The 14,666-nt window shown below is 45.5% G+C and overlaps 1 protein-coding gene across 2 annotated transcripts in view; it reads left to right on the top strand.

The window, feature by feature from the left end:
- SHTN1 (shootin 1) overlaps positions 1 to 14,666 on the top strand; it is a 96,490-nt gene that overhangs the window by 64,572 nt on the left and 17,252 nt on the right. The window contains exons 13-15 of one of the 2 annotated variants that reach the window (XM_004579789.3): positions 4,929 to 5,038; positions 8,327 to 8,380; positions 13,599 to 13,719. In XM_004579789.3, coding sequence (XP_004579846.2) covers positions 4,929 to 5,038; positions 8,327 to 8,380; positions 13,599 to 13,719 — 285 coding nt within the window. The remainder of the gene's footprint in view (positions 1 to 4,928; positions 5,039 to 8,326; positions 8,381 to 13,598; positions 13,720 to 14,666) is intronic. The other variant, XM_058671366.1, reaches the window with a different exon arrangement.

The raw sequence follows: 14,666 nt of genomic DNA, 5'->3' as shown, positions 1-14,666 counted from the left end.
GGCCACCTCACTTCCTATTCAGCTCTTTGACAGTGAACCTGGGAAAGAAGGGGAGATTGGCCCCAGTACTTTGGCCCTTGTTGGAGATCCAGACTTCTTCCTTTGGCCTGGCCCAGGCCTAGCTGGCTGTTGTGGCCATTTGGGGAGTGAACCAGCAGTTGGAGGATCTCTCTCTCTCATTCTCACTCTGTATCTCTTTCAAAAATAAATAAATATTCTTTCTAATGAATGATTAAATGCATGATGAGTGAATGTGGGACCTAAAATGTTGAGATTGAGTAATGCTTTGGAGTTGACATTTGCAACAAAGGGACCGGTCACATGGTCACTGTGTTTGCTTATTTTTATCAGCATCTTATGAGGGCTTGTAGGATACAGTTGGTAAGATTTTCTAGGGAAAAAGATTTATTCCTATGTGTGGCTCTTAAAGTTTGATTGTAAAGAGGGCTGTGAAATGTTTTAGAGGTAGTTTTATGATCTGAACATGAGCCAAACTGTTATAACTTTGAAGTTAAATACTTATAAGTTTGACATGAATGTATTTATCAAGTGAATTCTGAGCTTTCAAATGTACACCAGTTGTTGATCGTGTATTCAGATCATTAATTTGTTGATTTATCCGATCTCTCATTGTCTCAGTTTGCTGGTTTGTAGGAGGGGGGGTAATAGGAGCACAGCTGTCAGCCCTTGTCTGTGGTTCCACCTTGCCAGTGGTGAGCCCAGTGTGAAAGCTAGTGCTGGGCATCCCATCCTGTGGGGAAGGGAGGATGCTGTGAGAGGCCCTGAGTCACAGCACGTGCAGAGTGTTGAAACCAGCATCCAGCACGTGAAGAAGACGTTGCCGAGCTCACGGACCAGCACCCCCTGGACAAGGTGCAGGGAGTCTGCACTCAGCAGGCTCCTGCTGTCCAGCTGGGGCCCAGGAGATTTCATAAACTTCATGACCACAGGTTAAATTTGAACTTGTTCTACTTTAGTACTTCTGGGTGTTTTTTGTTTTTGTTTTTGTTTTTGTTTTTGTTTTTGTTTTTGAAATTTCATGTGTCATAGTGGCAAAAGATTTGCTTTAATGCCTTTATCTTGCGAGTGGAAAAGAAAAGTAATCCTGTGGAATTTAGAAATTCATTTCAACTTCTTCTAGGTAATAAGGGAGGCTTTATTGAGTAACAAGATGATGGTTTTGTCTGAGGGTTTTGTGTGTTTTTTGGAAGAACTAACTTATTTTTTAAGTGGGTCTTAAAATTTAAGCCCCAATTAATTACATGTAGCTTTTTGATCCAAGACTGACCTTGAAGCAGTGACTCAAAGAACATTTGGTTTTATTTTCCTGTGGCAGTTCAATAACATTAGACCTGTTGTCTTCATTTGTCCCTTTTCTTTAATCTCCAGGATCCTGCATATTTCTATTGTCCCCCTGATTACATGCTTTTGTGAGACAATTACCAACTGCGCGATTGCAGAAGGAATTACAAAACATACCATGAGCTCTCTGTGGGTGATTCTTGCCGATTTATTAGAACTGCTTAATAGTTTAGAAGTTTGTATAGATTGCTTTTTGCTATTTCACAACCAGGGTTGCCAAGAGAGAAAGCTTGGGCCGCTAACCTAGCGTTGCCTTGTGTTGTGCCCAAGTAGGGAATCTGATAAGAGTGATTTCTTTTCCGTAAGGCCAATTAAGCCTTTGCACTCGGAAAAAGCTGAGAAATTAAAGCCTGGTTTTTAATCTGTGCACAGTACAGATAGCAGCACTTCCCTGAATTATCACTGTGATTCTGGCAAGCAGATAGAAGAGACTACTTGAAATTCCTGCTATGTTAGATGCGGTGGTAGGCTTGAATGCTGTTGACCACAATTCTCCATCTGTCTGCCTTCATTAGTTTTTGTGTGGTGCGTTTAATTGGGGTTCAGTCAATCCTTGCAGAGGGCTAATCTGTCTGTGGGCGGTGTTCCTGTCGCAGCTCTTCCCTGTCCTTTGCACAAAATAGCAGCCTTTCTGGGGGGGGGGGGGGCGAAATGTTTCCCAAAGCTGTTTTCTAGAATTCCTAGGAGCAAGCACCCTTACTAGGTGCTTGAAGGGCATATCTGGGTTTTATCCCTCCCCTGCCTCGGTTTTGAATAAAGTCAGCAAGTGTTGTGTAGCACACGAGGTACTCTGACACTGAGTGAGCGAGCGAGAGGATGAATGCATGCAGGAGTTTCTGCCATAAACTCCAAGCCTCCCGCAGCCCCAGTGATGTTTAGGAGTCGTGGGGTGAGGCCACCTGAGAAGCTGCTTCTTAGGACCCTGCTGGGCATCAGCCTACGGTGGTGAATGAGAGGCGGCGCTGCTGTCCATGGTTCCCCGAGTCCAGCAACAGAGACCATGACTCGCACATCTGCAAGGTGGTGCCTGGCATGTGGGTAGCGGGGAGCTGTGAAGGTATCTTACAGTCTGATACTGTGCACAGTCCTGGGGCTGGATGGCCTGGGGAGAGGGGAGCATGGCTGTAGTTTCTGTTTCAATGGTGTCTGAAGACAACAGAACCTGACTGATCAGGATTGTATCAGAGAACCCAGGCTATATGGCAGATGTGCTCTGCAGAGGTGAGGATAATGGAAAGTTCTGGATGCTCTTATTGCTCCCATAGGCACTTACATAAGAGGAAAGGCTGCCTTGGGTTATCGAGCAGGACCATATAGCAAGGAAGGAAGCCAGGAGTTTGGCCTTGTGAGCACAGAGGCTGACCCCGATGCTGGGTGTACTGTTAGAAGTCAGGCTTTCCAGGGTTAGTCATCTCCAGTCAAATTGCAAAAAGCCCAATAGCCATTTAATGCCAAAACTTGGAAGTCGGTCCATGGGTACTTGTTGCATGCCCACCATTCGCCAGGCAGCGCAGTCAGTCGAAGATGAAAGCATGGAGCAACAGCCGCGGTGAGGCAGGTGGAGCTGAACACCGGAGAGGTCCCGAGCTCTGCACTGCTGGTGATAGATGTTCCCAAATGGCTCTGGGCTTTGGGTCAAGCAGTTCTAGCAAAACAGTCTTCTCTGATTAAGCTGAAAGTCACCTCAGTTGATTTAATCTCATTGATAGGCATCAGTGTAATTGTGTGTGTGTGTGTTTCAATAATGAGCTAGCTCGGGTTAGGTATTAGAAACTTTTTAAACTAATTCAATTTCTTAACTGTTGTCATTAATGTTTTTGCCAAAAATTTGTGTGTATATGTATTTGAGAAGTGGAGAGAAAGGGAGAAGGAGGCATGTGTGTGTGTGTGCGTGTGTGTATACACACACAGAAAATCCCCAGCTGCTGGCTTGGCTCCTGACCCATGCCAAATGCCTGCTCTGTTTCCTCCCTGGAGCTTGGAACTCAGTCCAGGTCCGACACGGGGTCAACAGAACCCAACCGCTGGAGCCTTTACTTCCACCTCCCAGGGTCTGCATCTGTGTGACCCTGAAATGGACTGGGCTGGGCACCGAATCCTGGTTCTCTTATGTGCAACCCTGGCCACTTCACTGCTGTCTTTAAGCTCTAGACCAGCGCCCAGCCCTGTTACGTTTTCTTTCTGCTTTCCTTCCCTCTGTTCTACCCTCCTTCCCCACTTCTTCCCCCTAGCCTCCTCCATTTTTTTAAGTTTTTTTTTTAATCTGCAAAAGCTACAGAGAAAGGAGAGACATAGAGGTATTTCATCTGCTATTTCATTTCCTAGATGCCCACAACGTCCATGGCTGAGCTAGAAGCTTCTACCAGGACTTTAATGCAGGTACAGGGGTCCAAACACTTGGGCTTATCTTCTGTTGTTTCCTTAGACTCATTAGCAGGGTGCTGGATTGGAAGTGAGGCTGCTAGGGTTTGAACTGGCATCCATATGGGGATATCAGCACTGCAGGGAACAGTTTAACGCACTGTATCGCAGTGCTGGCCCCTCCATGTGATTTCTGAGCAAAAGATGGCAACTTAAAAATAGATCTTACCCATTTCCTGCATCTTTTCTCACTATGGACTCTTCCAATGGGGAAAACATCTCTTTGATCCTTTCATTATTTTTTATTTTTTTTTATTTTTTTTTTATTTTTATTTTTTTTTAATTATTTATTATTTAACTTCAGTAATTACATTGTATTATGTGACACAGTTACATAGATACTTGGGTTCTCCCCACCCCTCCCCAAACCCTCCTTTCATTATTTTTTAAATAAGCTTTTGGTAATGTTTTCCTTCTTTGGGCTTGTTTCTTTGACAGGGTATAGCTTAAGTTATAACAGCATCTTTGAGGTGAAGGTGAGTGATTTTTTTAGAATTAGGTTCAAAGTTGGACTTTTAAAGAGTGAGACCAGTGGCCAGCATGATGGCTCAACAGGCTAATCCTTCCTCTGCAAACACAGCATATCATATGGACACTAGTTCATATCCCAGCTATTCCACTTCCCGTCCAGCTTCCTGCTAATGACCTAGGAAAGCAGTCAAGGATGGCCCAAAGTCTTGGAACCCTGCACCCACATAGGAGACCCAGAAGAAGCTCAACTCCGGCCATTATGCCATTTGGGGAGCGAACCAACGGATAGAAAAATTTTCTGTCTGTCTGTCCCTCTCTCTGTAAATCTGCCTTTCCAATAGAAATAAACAAATCTTTAAAAAATAAATCAAATATATGAAAATTGAGAGCAATCCAGAAAGCTGTGATTATGTTGACAGATACACAAAATATTTTGAGTCTCCATGACCGTACTGACTGGCAAGCTACAGATTCAGCCTTCTTCTTTCTAATTCCTACGTTTCGGATCACTTTTATTTTAAAAGTGTGCTGGTTGGAAGCTGTAAGTTGTGGGTAGTCTGTACACCTGAAAATTGGCCGTGGTTGATGATAGTGTGCAGTCTTTCCAGTTTGTCCAGTGTGGGGCTTTACTGTTGTCTTGTAACAGAAGATTAATGCTTGTGTTCTTTGAACAGCTGAAGAAGTCACAGATCTCAAGCGGCAAGCAGTTGAAGAGATGATGGATAGAATTAAAAAGGGGGTTCATCTCAGGCCTGTTAATCAGACCACCAGACCCAAGGCACAGGTAAGCTCCCCTCTTCCTCTGCCCAAATCTTCCCTTTTTGTAAAGTGAAGATGCAAAGCTTATTGCAAGCTACAGCAGGGCTGGCTGTCAACACGGGGTGAAGTCCTCTGTTGTCCATGAGTGGGCATCTCAGTTGACCCGTGATGAACCCAGATGGGTACAGAAGTAGACTGTGCCAGTGTGCGTGGAGTGCAGTCACCTCACCCCCGCTCAGGGAGAGGGTGACAGAAGCTGCGACTTGGCACCTGTGGGTGCCCTCCCCTTCCTTTGACCCCCGTTTCTTTTGTGTCGTTCTGTTGAGTATCTGCCCCATGCTAGATACTGCTGGAGGTGCCTGGAGGTAAAATGGTAGATAACAAAGCAGACAGAATCCTGGCCGCCGCCTCACTGCTGGTGTGTGTGTGTGTGTGTGTGTGTGTGTGTGTATAAATCACAGCAAAAACAGTACAGACAACTTGTGAAAAATACTGAGATTTCTTTCATTGTTTTTCATTCCTGTTACAAACATATTTCGAGTCATTTCCAGGAGGTTTTTTTTTTTTATCTGTGCCATCTCTGTATCTATATGTATATGTATCTAATCAAATGTCTGCTAAGCTAGACCCCAGCGAGCACTGGCTGTAGGGGTTTTGAGTCATTCAGTCACATGTAAATAGCCCCAACTTTGGAGGTTTTGATGGTTTTCTCTGAATTATGTATTTTTTCCTTCCCTCACCTTCCCCTCCCCCTTGCCTGCTGTCCCACCCCCACTCTTTTCTTTCTTCCTTCACTCTAGAGGTCAACAGACTGTTCTTTCTTCTCCATCATGCTGTAGTTTGGGGTATTTCTCCCTTCACCCTAATGAACGCCTCCCAGCAGCACGACTGAGTGGTCCACGTGCCCATGAGCATTTGAAGGTGTCCTGTGTCACAGCCAGGCTAGGTGGCCAAGTTATGTGGGAGTGGCCCTGGCATGGGCTGTGGCTGGGCAGAAGTGAATACACACCACATTCAAGGGCAGGTTCACATGCAGGGCAGGATGCGCCTCGGCCAGCTGTGGGCACTGGTGGCACTGCATTTGTGCTCCGTGAGCAGAGCTGAGCACGGTATGCCAGAGTCGAGCAGTGAGTGCAGTGGGCCTGCTGCTTAACGGCTTCCCCATGCTTTTTTCCCCACTACAAAATGGGGACCACACTTTCCCATTTGAACTTATAAGGCTGGTGTCAGGGTCACATGGAAGAATGTGGGAGGAAAACAGTAAGTTAAAGGTTCAGGCGCCACTGTTGGAGAGAAAGCGTTTCTGAGTTTGGGGTTACAGCTAGTATGGAAAGAATAAGCAAGGGCCTGGCGGCGTGGCCTAGCGGCTAAAGTCCTCGCCTTGAACGCCCCAGGATCCCATATGGGCGCCGGTTCTAATCCCGGTAGCTCCACTTCCCATCCAGCTCCCTGCTTGTGACCTGGGAAAGCAGTTGAGGATGGCCCAATGCATTGGGACCCTGCACCCACGTGGGAGACCTGGAAGAGGTTCCTGGTTCCCGGCATCGGATTGGCGCACACCGGCCCATTGCGGCTCACTTGGGGAGTGAAACATCAGATGGAGGATCTTCCTCTCTGTCTCTCCTCCTCTCTGTATATCCGGCTTTCCAATAATAATAAAAAATCTTTAAAAAAAAAAAAGAATAAGCAAAACAGACCATGCCTAGCAAAGAGTGCAGTGGGACAAAAATGCGCCCTCCACTGAAAGAGGAAACTGCTCAGACACAGGCAGTGTCCCTTTCGCTGGAGCAACTGGCACCCGAGGTCTTGTCTCACAAGCCTTTGTGTGGAAACCCGTTACTTCCTGTCCAGCTAGAATCTGAACAACAGCCAGACCCGACTGAAGGGAAACCAGGGCTTTTGCTGGTTAAGATGAGCTGTACTGGAAGAATGACCAGAACTACCTGTGACTCAGATGGGCCCCAAGAGCTTGGGACCTTCTGTGGTCTCTTGAAATGCCATCAACAGTTAGGAGCACGTGTGACCAGACCTGAGAGTGCCACTAGACCTCAAGACAGCTGTGTGGGAGGGCAGCATGAGGGACATGCTGGGTTACATGAGGAAGGGCAGTTGTTCAGAATGCATGGCTGTCACCCTACGGCTTATCACATGTCACCTGTAAAAGACAAGTGTGCCCTGAGACTATTCATGTACCTGCCTCTCTTCCAAATTCTGTGGTGATGTTGGTGGTGCCCACCTGCAGGAAATTAATGTCTTGGAACTTCTGCCTGGCACTGAGGGCATTGATGTTCACAGAAATCCTGAACCGTGAGAATGGAATGCCTCAGTCCAGGGTGCACCTGACCTCCAACACCCACCTGCCACCCCATCGTTTCTTCTCTGTCTCCACTGTTAACCAGTGAGGTGCCCTCTTCACCCTGGATTACTTTTTGGGAGGTGAGGATCCTGGTTGCTGTGGAGCCTCTCATGGTCTGGCTGAGAGCAGGGAGCCCTGCCACCCTCCCAAGACTTGCCCCAACTCTGTCCGTCTGGCTGTCCTTGGAGAAGGGAGGAGGGGAAAGGGAGATGGGTGCTCCCTCCTTTGCTGTTTGTCCTCCCACACATGAGTGGAGGGATTCATAGAGACTGTTAGGCTTTTCTGGGGCAGACAGGTAGGACCTAGAATTGTATCTCACGTGAGTTTTCTCCTGGTATGGCCAGAAAAGAATGGGACGTGAGGAGGAGACACCTTCCTGTAGGCCTGGGTCCGATTTGTGTTAAGCTGGCATCCTGGTCCTTCTGGGGACCCTGCTCTCCCCACTCAGTCCTGCTGTGATGTTTGTGAACTCAGATACACCATCCCCTAAGGGCTGGCCTTGGCCTGAGTCCAGGGAACCGAGGAGGCTTTGTGCCTCAGTGTTTGTCTTCCACTCACCCGGCCGCCTCTCCCTTGCTTCCCTGCAGAAGCCCCACCTTACAGTGGAGGAAGGTTAATTGTTAAGAAGTTCTGAATCAGTTGGAGTCAAATCTTTAAAATCTGGTATTTATCACTGCTTTTCTATCTTTGATGATAACCGAGAGGTAACAAAGACGGTGGCTTGAATGCTTTCGCTTTGAATGTGATTTCCAATTTTCATGTAATTACAGCCTGGGAGTATGAATATGGCTGATCCTTTTTTCCTAACCTTAAGACATAGGAAATATAATTAAATATAGTGTGTAACCATACATAGCACCCGTGTAAGCCAACAACACTGCCATGCAGACATCTTTGTTGACTGAATCTTCTCATTCTGAAGTAGTAATCTTTTCTTTTTCCTTTTTGAAACTGTAGCCGGACTCTTCAAAAGGCTCCGAAAGTGCAGTGAATGAACTAAAAGGAATACTGGTAAGAAGAGAGCTTGGTTGATTGTGTCATGAAAGGGGAAAGGAAAGGAAAATGGTTTTCAAACGTGATTTTGTTTTTAAGGATCATAGTTTTTGCTGTGTTTTCTTTCCATTTACTGTTAGGCTCATTCGTTGGGTAGTGTACTTGATTGCACTCATGGGCTTCTCCACCACGTGTGTTTGGAACACATCAAATAACACTTTGCTGTTCATTCTGAAACAGTGGTTAACACTTGTCCCAAGGTCGTTGTTCTCTGGTTCTGTTCTCCAGTTGTGACACTGCAGCATGAAGATCAGGTGTCTGCTCAGTTGTAAGAATATTTCACTTGGGACCCGAGAGTGAAAACAGAGTCCTGCCCACACAAGAGTCTGTGGGTGCCAGAGCCCCAGTCTGCCAGCCTCCAACTGAAACAATCATTTGAGGGTAGAGTTGAAGATGCAACAGGAGTCCCTTTGTTTATGTTAATTGTTTATGAAATTGCTAATTTCATTTGCTAGAGACAGTTTATCACCCCTTGGGGCATGCTCTGAAGACCCATCTCCAGCCACACTTTTGATTTCCAAAGTATGGGTGCCTGCCAGAGAGCAGGCACCAGTGGCTGTTAGAGACGAGCCCTCACGCAGGACTGCCCTAGACACACTGTTTTCAGATCTTGTTGCTGTCCCCAGCCCAGTTATTATGCACAGTAAGTCACCAAACACGGGGGTGGAGGTCCGGGACTCAGTGCCCCCGTGTTTGTTGTCACGGTGCTAATTATGCATTCCACGTCGACATCCACATAATTGTGGTAAACAGCGTTGCGTTCATCCAGCCTGTCTTTGTGCAGGAGACATGGCGCAGGGTGGCTTAATTGGTTTGCTTCAGTTTTAGGAGAGTGGGATTAGCTCTGAAGAGAGAGGTGTGTCACTGGCGAGCAGTGGTGGTCCGAGGACTGAGTAAAGGATTAAAACTACCGCACGCATGAGTTTGGTTGTCATCTAAACTATCCTGCGATCAAAAACTAGTGCTATCTGTGCTCTGTTAAGGAGAACATTCTGTAACCCTGTTTTTGTTTTCTTGTGTTAATAATGCTTATTCATGTTTATGAAGATGTCCCTGGGGACATGAAACTGTTGAGGATTTCTTTTCTTTAAAAAAACATTTTTGAGAGGCAGAGAAAGAGGGAGAAAAGAAAGATCAAGCTAGCTTTTACTCAATCATTCCCCAAATACTCACAACAAGGAGCACTCAATTGGGACTGGAGCTAAGTGCCAGGAACTCCATCTGGTCTCCCACATGCGTGATAGGAACCCAGTTACTTGGGCTGTCACTTGCTGCCCCCGAGGGTTAGGAACTCAAACCCAAGTACCTTGATGTGAGGCGTGGGTATTCTAATTGGTGTTGTAAGCACTGTATCAGTTGTCAAACCCTCGTGTGACTTTAAAAATATGAGTCTAATATGCATCAAAAGACTCATGCAAGATCCCTGATATAGTTATGCGTTTCATGATCATGCCAGATGATAGCATGTTTACTGATAGCACTATAGATAGGGTTAGGGTAATTGTGTGATACGTTAAGGAAAGAAATTTTTGAAATAATTTAGAGGTTACAAAAATTTTTCAACATTTTTTTTTCTGTTCTGCGAATTGACTCTAGTCCTTCTCACCCTTGTCCATCATCGTCTTGCCCTGCCTCTTGTGGGCTGGATAGATCACTGACGGTTGTCATTTGGCCAGTTTTCTTTCTGTGCGTGGTGTTTTTAAAAGAAGGGGAACATGTGATCCTCTTCCCCTGCTCTTCTTGGCCAAGTGGCAGTTCTCCTGTACACTCTTAGTTATTTCCTTTGGGGAATGAGGCACCATTTGCAACTCCCAGGCTCCTGGAGCAAAGAAGTCCTGGCCATTCTTATAAACGAGAGAGAAAGTGAGACCCTAGCCCAGCCTGCTAAACCACGGAGTTCTTCCTGGTGCTTCTTGCTGGAGTTCACACTCTGTGTTAGAACTATCAGATTAATGATGCCATCCTCATCATGATGGCAGGATGAAACACACACACACACACACACACACACACACACACCACACACACAGAGCCTGCGGTTATGTACTGAGGTGGGAGGCATGCTCCTGTGAAAAGAGAGACCAAGAAACCCAGCAGCATGGGATTCGGTTCTCATAGGACAGAAACTGGGAAGCAGCTCAGGGTGGGTACTTTGGCAGTTACGGGATTTGACCCTGCTGGAGTGACTTGCCAGGAACGTGACAGGCCTGTGCAAGGCTCTGGGGAGAGCTGGAAAGACCCACTCTACTTTTCGAGCTATATTATTTTCAAGTCAAGTTTTAAAATCTTAGTATTGATTGAACTTATTTTTCCAAACCTCCTTCCAATTAATTAAAAAAATCAATCAAGAGGCTCAGATCGAGAGAGAGCGAGAGAGAGCGAGAGAGCAGGCTAGTATATGCCTCCATCACCAAGTCATTTATGCCACACAATTCATTCCCCAGTTCATGCCACACATCAGCTGTGGCAGGCCATGGCTAAAACCAAGAGCCAGGAATTCAACCTACGTTGGCACGAAGCTGGATCCCAGATCAGGAGCTCACAATCCTACAAGGCTTTGAGGTTCAGGAAAAGAAACTCTGAGAAATTCCAGTCATTAAAAAAAAAAAAAAGCAACTCTTAGTGACAACGTCAATTTCTGAAGAATACATTGGTACAAGTTAATGTAAGCTTCTTAAATCCGGTTGTTTCTAAATTAAAGAAAAGCAGTTTATAAAGAATTCTGTGCTAAATATCTTCAGTTTATCAAAATATATAGGAATTCCTGAATGAGTAATCTTGCCACCTGACAATTTGCTGTATCACTGTTATAAACAGTGGACAGGCACGGGACTAAGAATGGGAAGTAAAGTAGGAAAAGTACTGTTTTTGAGCAGTAGAAGATCTGAAGTTCTAGGTCACGCCCTGTGTCCCACTCAGTGTAGAGCCTGGTTCACACCCAGTGGCTCACCGTGACTGAGTCCTCTGATACAGAAAGTAAGGAAATTGTGTTACCATGTAGTTTTTTTTAAAGTTCATTTCTGATTCCCACATTCTATGATTCTAATGTAAATCAATAAGATAGCTGACTCTCCGTCATGTCAACTTTGTACAGTGTCTTGTCTCAATAACGGCACATATTTGCTGAATCAATCGTATCAGCCAATAAATGGAGATAGAAATTCTAGAGTGAGAAGTTAAAAGATGAAAAAAAAGTTCTTCAGCAGTCAGCTATAATGGGAATTAGGAATTTAGAAAAATAATGCTGTTTTCCAAGTGAAAAAACAAAGTGAATGATAAACTCATCAATCAAAATGCCTTTGGAAAGGGCTGTGTGTATCTGCACCTACATCTCTCCCACACACACCTTTTGTGTGAATTTGTCATCGAGAAAATCTTGTATGTTTGCTGTTCAAATAGTAGTTTTGTAAGTTATCTTAACGACAGTTTTTCCTATATCTGTACGTGCTACATGTGAAGTTGTAAGAAAAATAACGCAAGCTTTCTAGTTCATTCTCTCAGAAGTGTCTGGTGGCTGTAATTCTGCTTCCCTGACCTTGTTCTATGAACCGTACCTCACCGTTTGCCTCCGCTAGGCTAAAACATAAGTCAGGTGATCTTGTTTTTTAAGGATAAGAAAAAAAATGTTTATAGTATTAACATGTGAATGTGCTTTTGCTCTAAATATGTTTTATGCTTATTTGCAATAATTGAGAAAGAAAAAGAGGTACTTCCAGGGACACAAGTGTAACACGCCAGATTAAATTATGGGCCTTTTCTAAGTATGTCTTAAGTCAGTGGTTAGACATCCAACAGCAAACCAGTACGCCTTGCTGCTCAGTGTGTCCCCTAAGCCTGCACGGCACCCGGCTGCTTCTCTACTGTTAAGCAGTTAGGAAAAATTCTTCTCTAAACCGAATAACATGGATTACCTAAATCATGTGAAATCAGTGAGCATCTCAGGTTATGAGTCACATTTTTTATTTGGGAAACTGAAAAAGCAACCTGAGTTTCCACTTAACCAGTGGAATTCTAAGAATTCTCCAAAAAATTGGCAGGATTGGGTCAGCCCTAGAGCTAGAGTGAGTCTAGCCTTGACCAAGGCTGGTTATTGGCTTGGTGGACAAAATCCGCCTTCAGACTGCAGCCTGAAGTCAGGCAGGGCCAGCCAGATGGGAGGTTCCTTTCTCCTCTGATGGAAAATGTTTGTCCTCCTGACCACTCTACCGGTGACACAGTTGACAACAGAGATTTCTTAGGGAAGTCTTGGAGTGCTGAAGCACCAGCCCTTCACTATGACCAGGAAGACTTACCTGGTCCTGTGCTGCGAACAGGCTCCTGCAGCCCTGGAGGTGGGGATTTTAGCTCTCCCTCCGTTGCATGATTCCTGGAGGGGCCAGGCCTGGGAAACAGTTGTGGGTCCTCCTCCGTCTTCTTGATGGGCAGAGTCCATTTCTGCAGGAACACAGCACGCTGGCCATCTCATTGCCTTCCATACCTTGTGGTTCCTGAATCCCACATCCGGTGTGCTCTGTTGGGAACATGGAAGTAAGTTGCCCACATGAGGTGAGCCAGGCCACTTGCCTTCTTTCATCCTGAAGTTGAGAGGTACTCTGGCAACCTTTGGCCTGGCTACTGCAGAATATGGTTCCCTTGGCAGCCACCACAGCGTTGTTACCATGTTAGCCATTAAAAGTAGCCATTAGGTGGAGCCAGGTGCCTGCTGTCTGCCACATGGGTTTTTTTTTTTTTTTTTTTTTTGGTGCTAGGAGAATTTAGGTTTAGTAGTTCCTGGTTGCTGTATCAGGACAGCCTTCGAAGGTAGGCTTGATACGGCCATCCTCTTCTGCCCTGATCAGCACACATCAGGATCTTAGTCATCAGCGAGCAGGTGCCTTCCTGATGATGCTCTTCAGTGAGATCATCCAGAGATGTTCTTGTACTGCCCTTCCAGTGCAGGCACTGGTGTCCACATCACCGATGGCATCTTCAAAACTGCAGCACTGTGGGTTGTTGACGATATGTACAGCTATATATATACACACACATGCATATATATAATATTTATATGTATTGCCAATTTGTTTTTATTTTTGTAATCCCATTCAAATTCTGGTAATTTCTTAGTATTTGATTTCTACATTCCTTTGCATATTGTGTTATATCATTAACCTTTTTGCTTTTGTTTTCACTTTAGGGAGCACTTAACAAATCTACTAGCTCAAGAAGCTTAAAATCCCTTGAGCCCGAAAGCAGTGAAACTGAGTTAGAGAGGATTTTGCGTCGCCGGAAAGTGACGGCAGAAGCAGATAGCAGTAGTAAGCCCGTTTCAGTTCTCCACGCTCCTGCTCTTCCTCTAAGAAACATCTTTCTCTGCATTCCTTTCTAACACAAGGCGCTCTTTTCAGAAACAACTACGAAAATGTTCGTTTTTAGTGTGAATGAGAAGTATTGGATTGGGCAAAGGTACTTAGGGACATTGCATCAGAATTCCTTGGCACATTTGTTCCTTGGTGTGTTTGCCCTTTGTTTGCTTGTAGGTAACTGGGCATCTCCAGACCGCCTCGGCTAGTGGTGGGAACTAGCTGACACCCTTCTGAGGTTTTCCACCCAAGCCAGGGAGGAGGCCAGCTCTGAATGGCCATCCTAAATTACCAGTCAGAGCACCTGTGGCTGCATCTCCTGGAATGGGCTCACTCCGCCTAAGAGAGTCCACTGTTACATCTTACATCTGCAAAATGTTGAGTCATGTTGGCCAGATTGAAGTGGCTGGAGCAATTAAAGATGGGTTTTTGGTAAAAAGCTGTAGTTCTCAGCTCTAGTTCTCATTCAGATGACTGAATTAATGATTTCTTGCCTCAACAGCAGTAGTGTGATGCCCTCCAACCTGTATTGTATAAATGGGAATCTATCCTTTATCCTATAACAAAAAGATTAGCCATTAAGTTTTTATAGTTTGGTTTGGAAATTCTGTTACAGTCCTGCCAGGATGCTGCAGCAGAACAATAAAACAAAACAACAGAACACCAGCCCCTCCGCAGAACCAGCTACCTCTGAAGACAGGTGCATGACAGCGCCCAGCCCCACTCCTGACTCCAGCTTCCTGCCAGCAAGTGTACGCGCACACATTACACACACACACACACACACACACACACACACACAGGCACAGCTCCCTCCCTGCCTATCCCTGCAACCCACACTGTGTGTGTGGATCTCATTTTAAAGGCAGTGTGAAAACTCCAGGGGCAGAAATACAGGAGCC

This window comes from Ochotona princeps, chromosome 13 (assembly GCF_030435755.1).
Source record: "Ochotona princeps isolate mOchPri1 chromosome 13, mOchPri1.hap1, whole genome shotgun sequence".
NCBI lineage: Eukaryota > Metazoa > Chordata > Mammalia > Lagomorpha > Ochotonidae > Ochotona > Ochotona princeps.
Note: the sequence above shows the minus strand (reverse complement) of the source record. Positions and strands in the feature narration are given on the sequence as shown.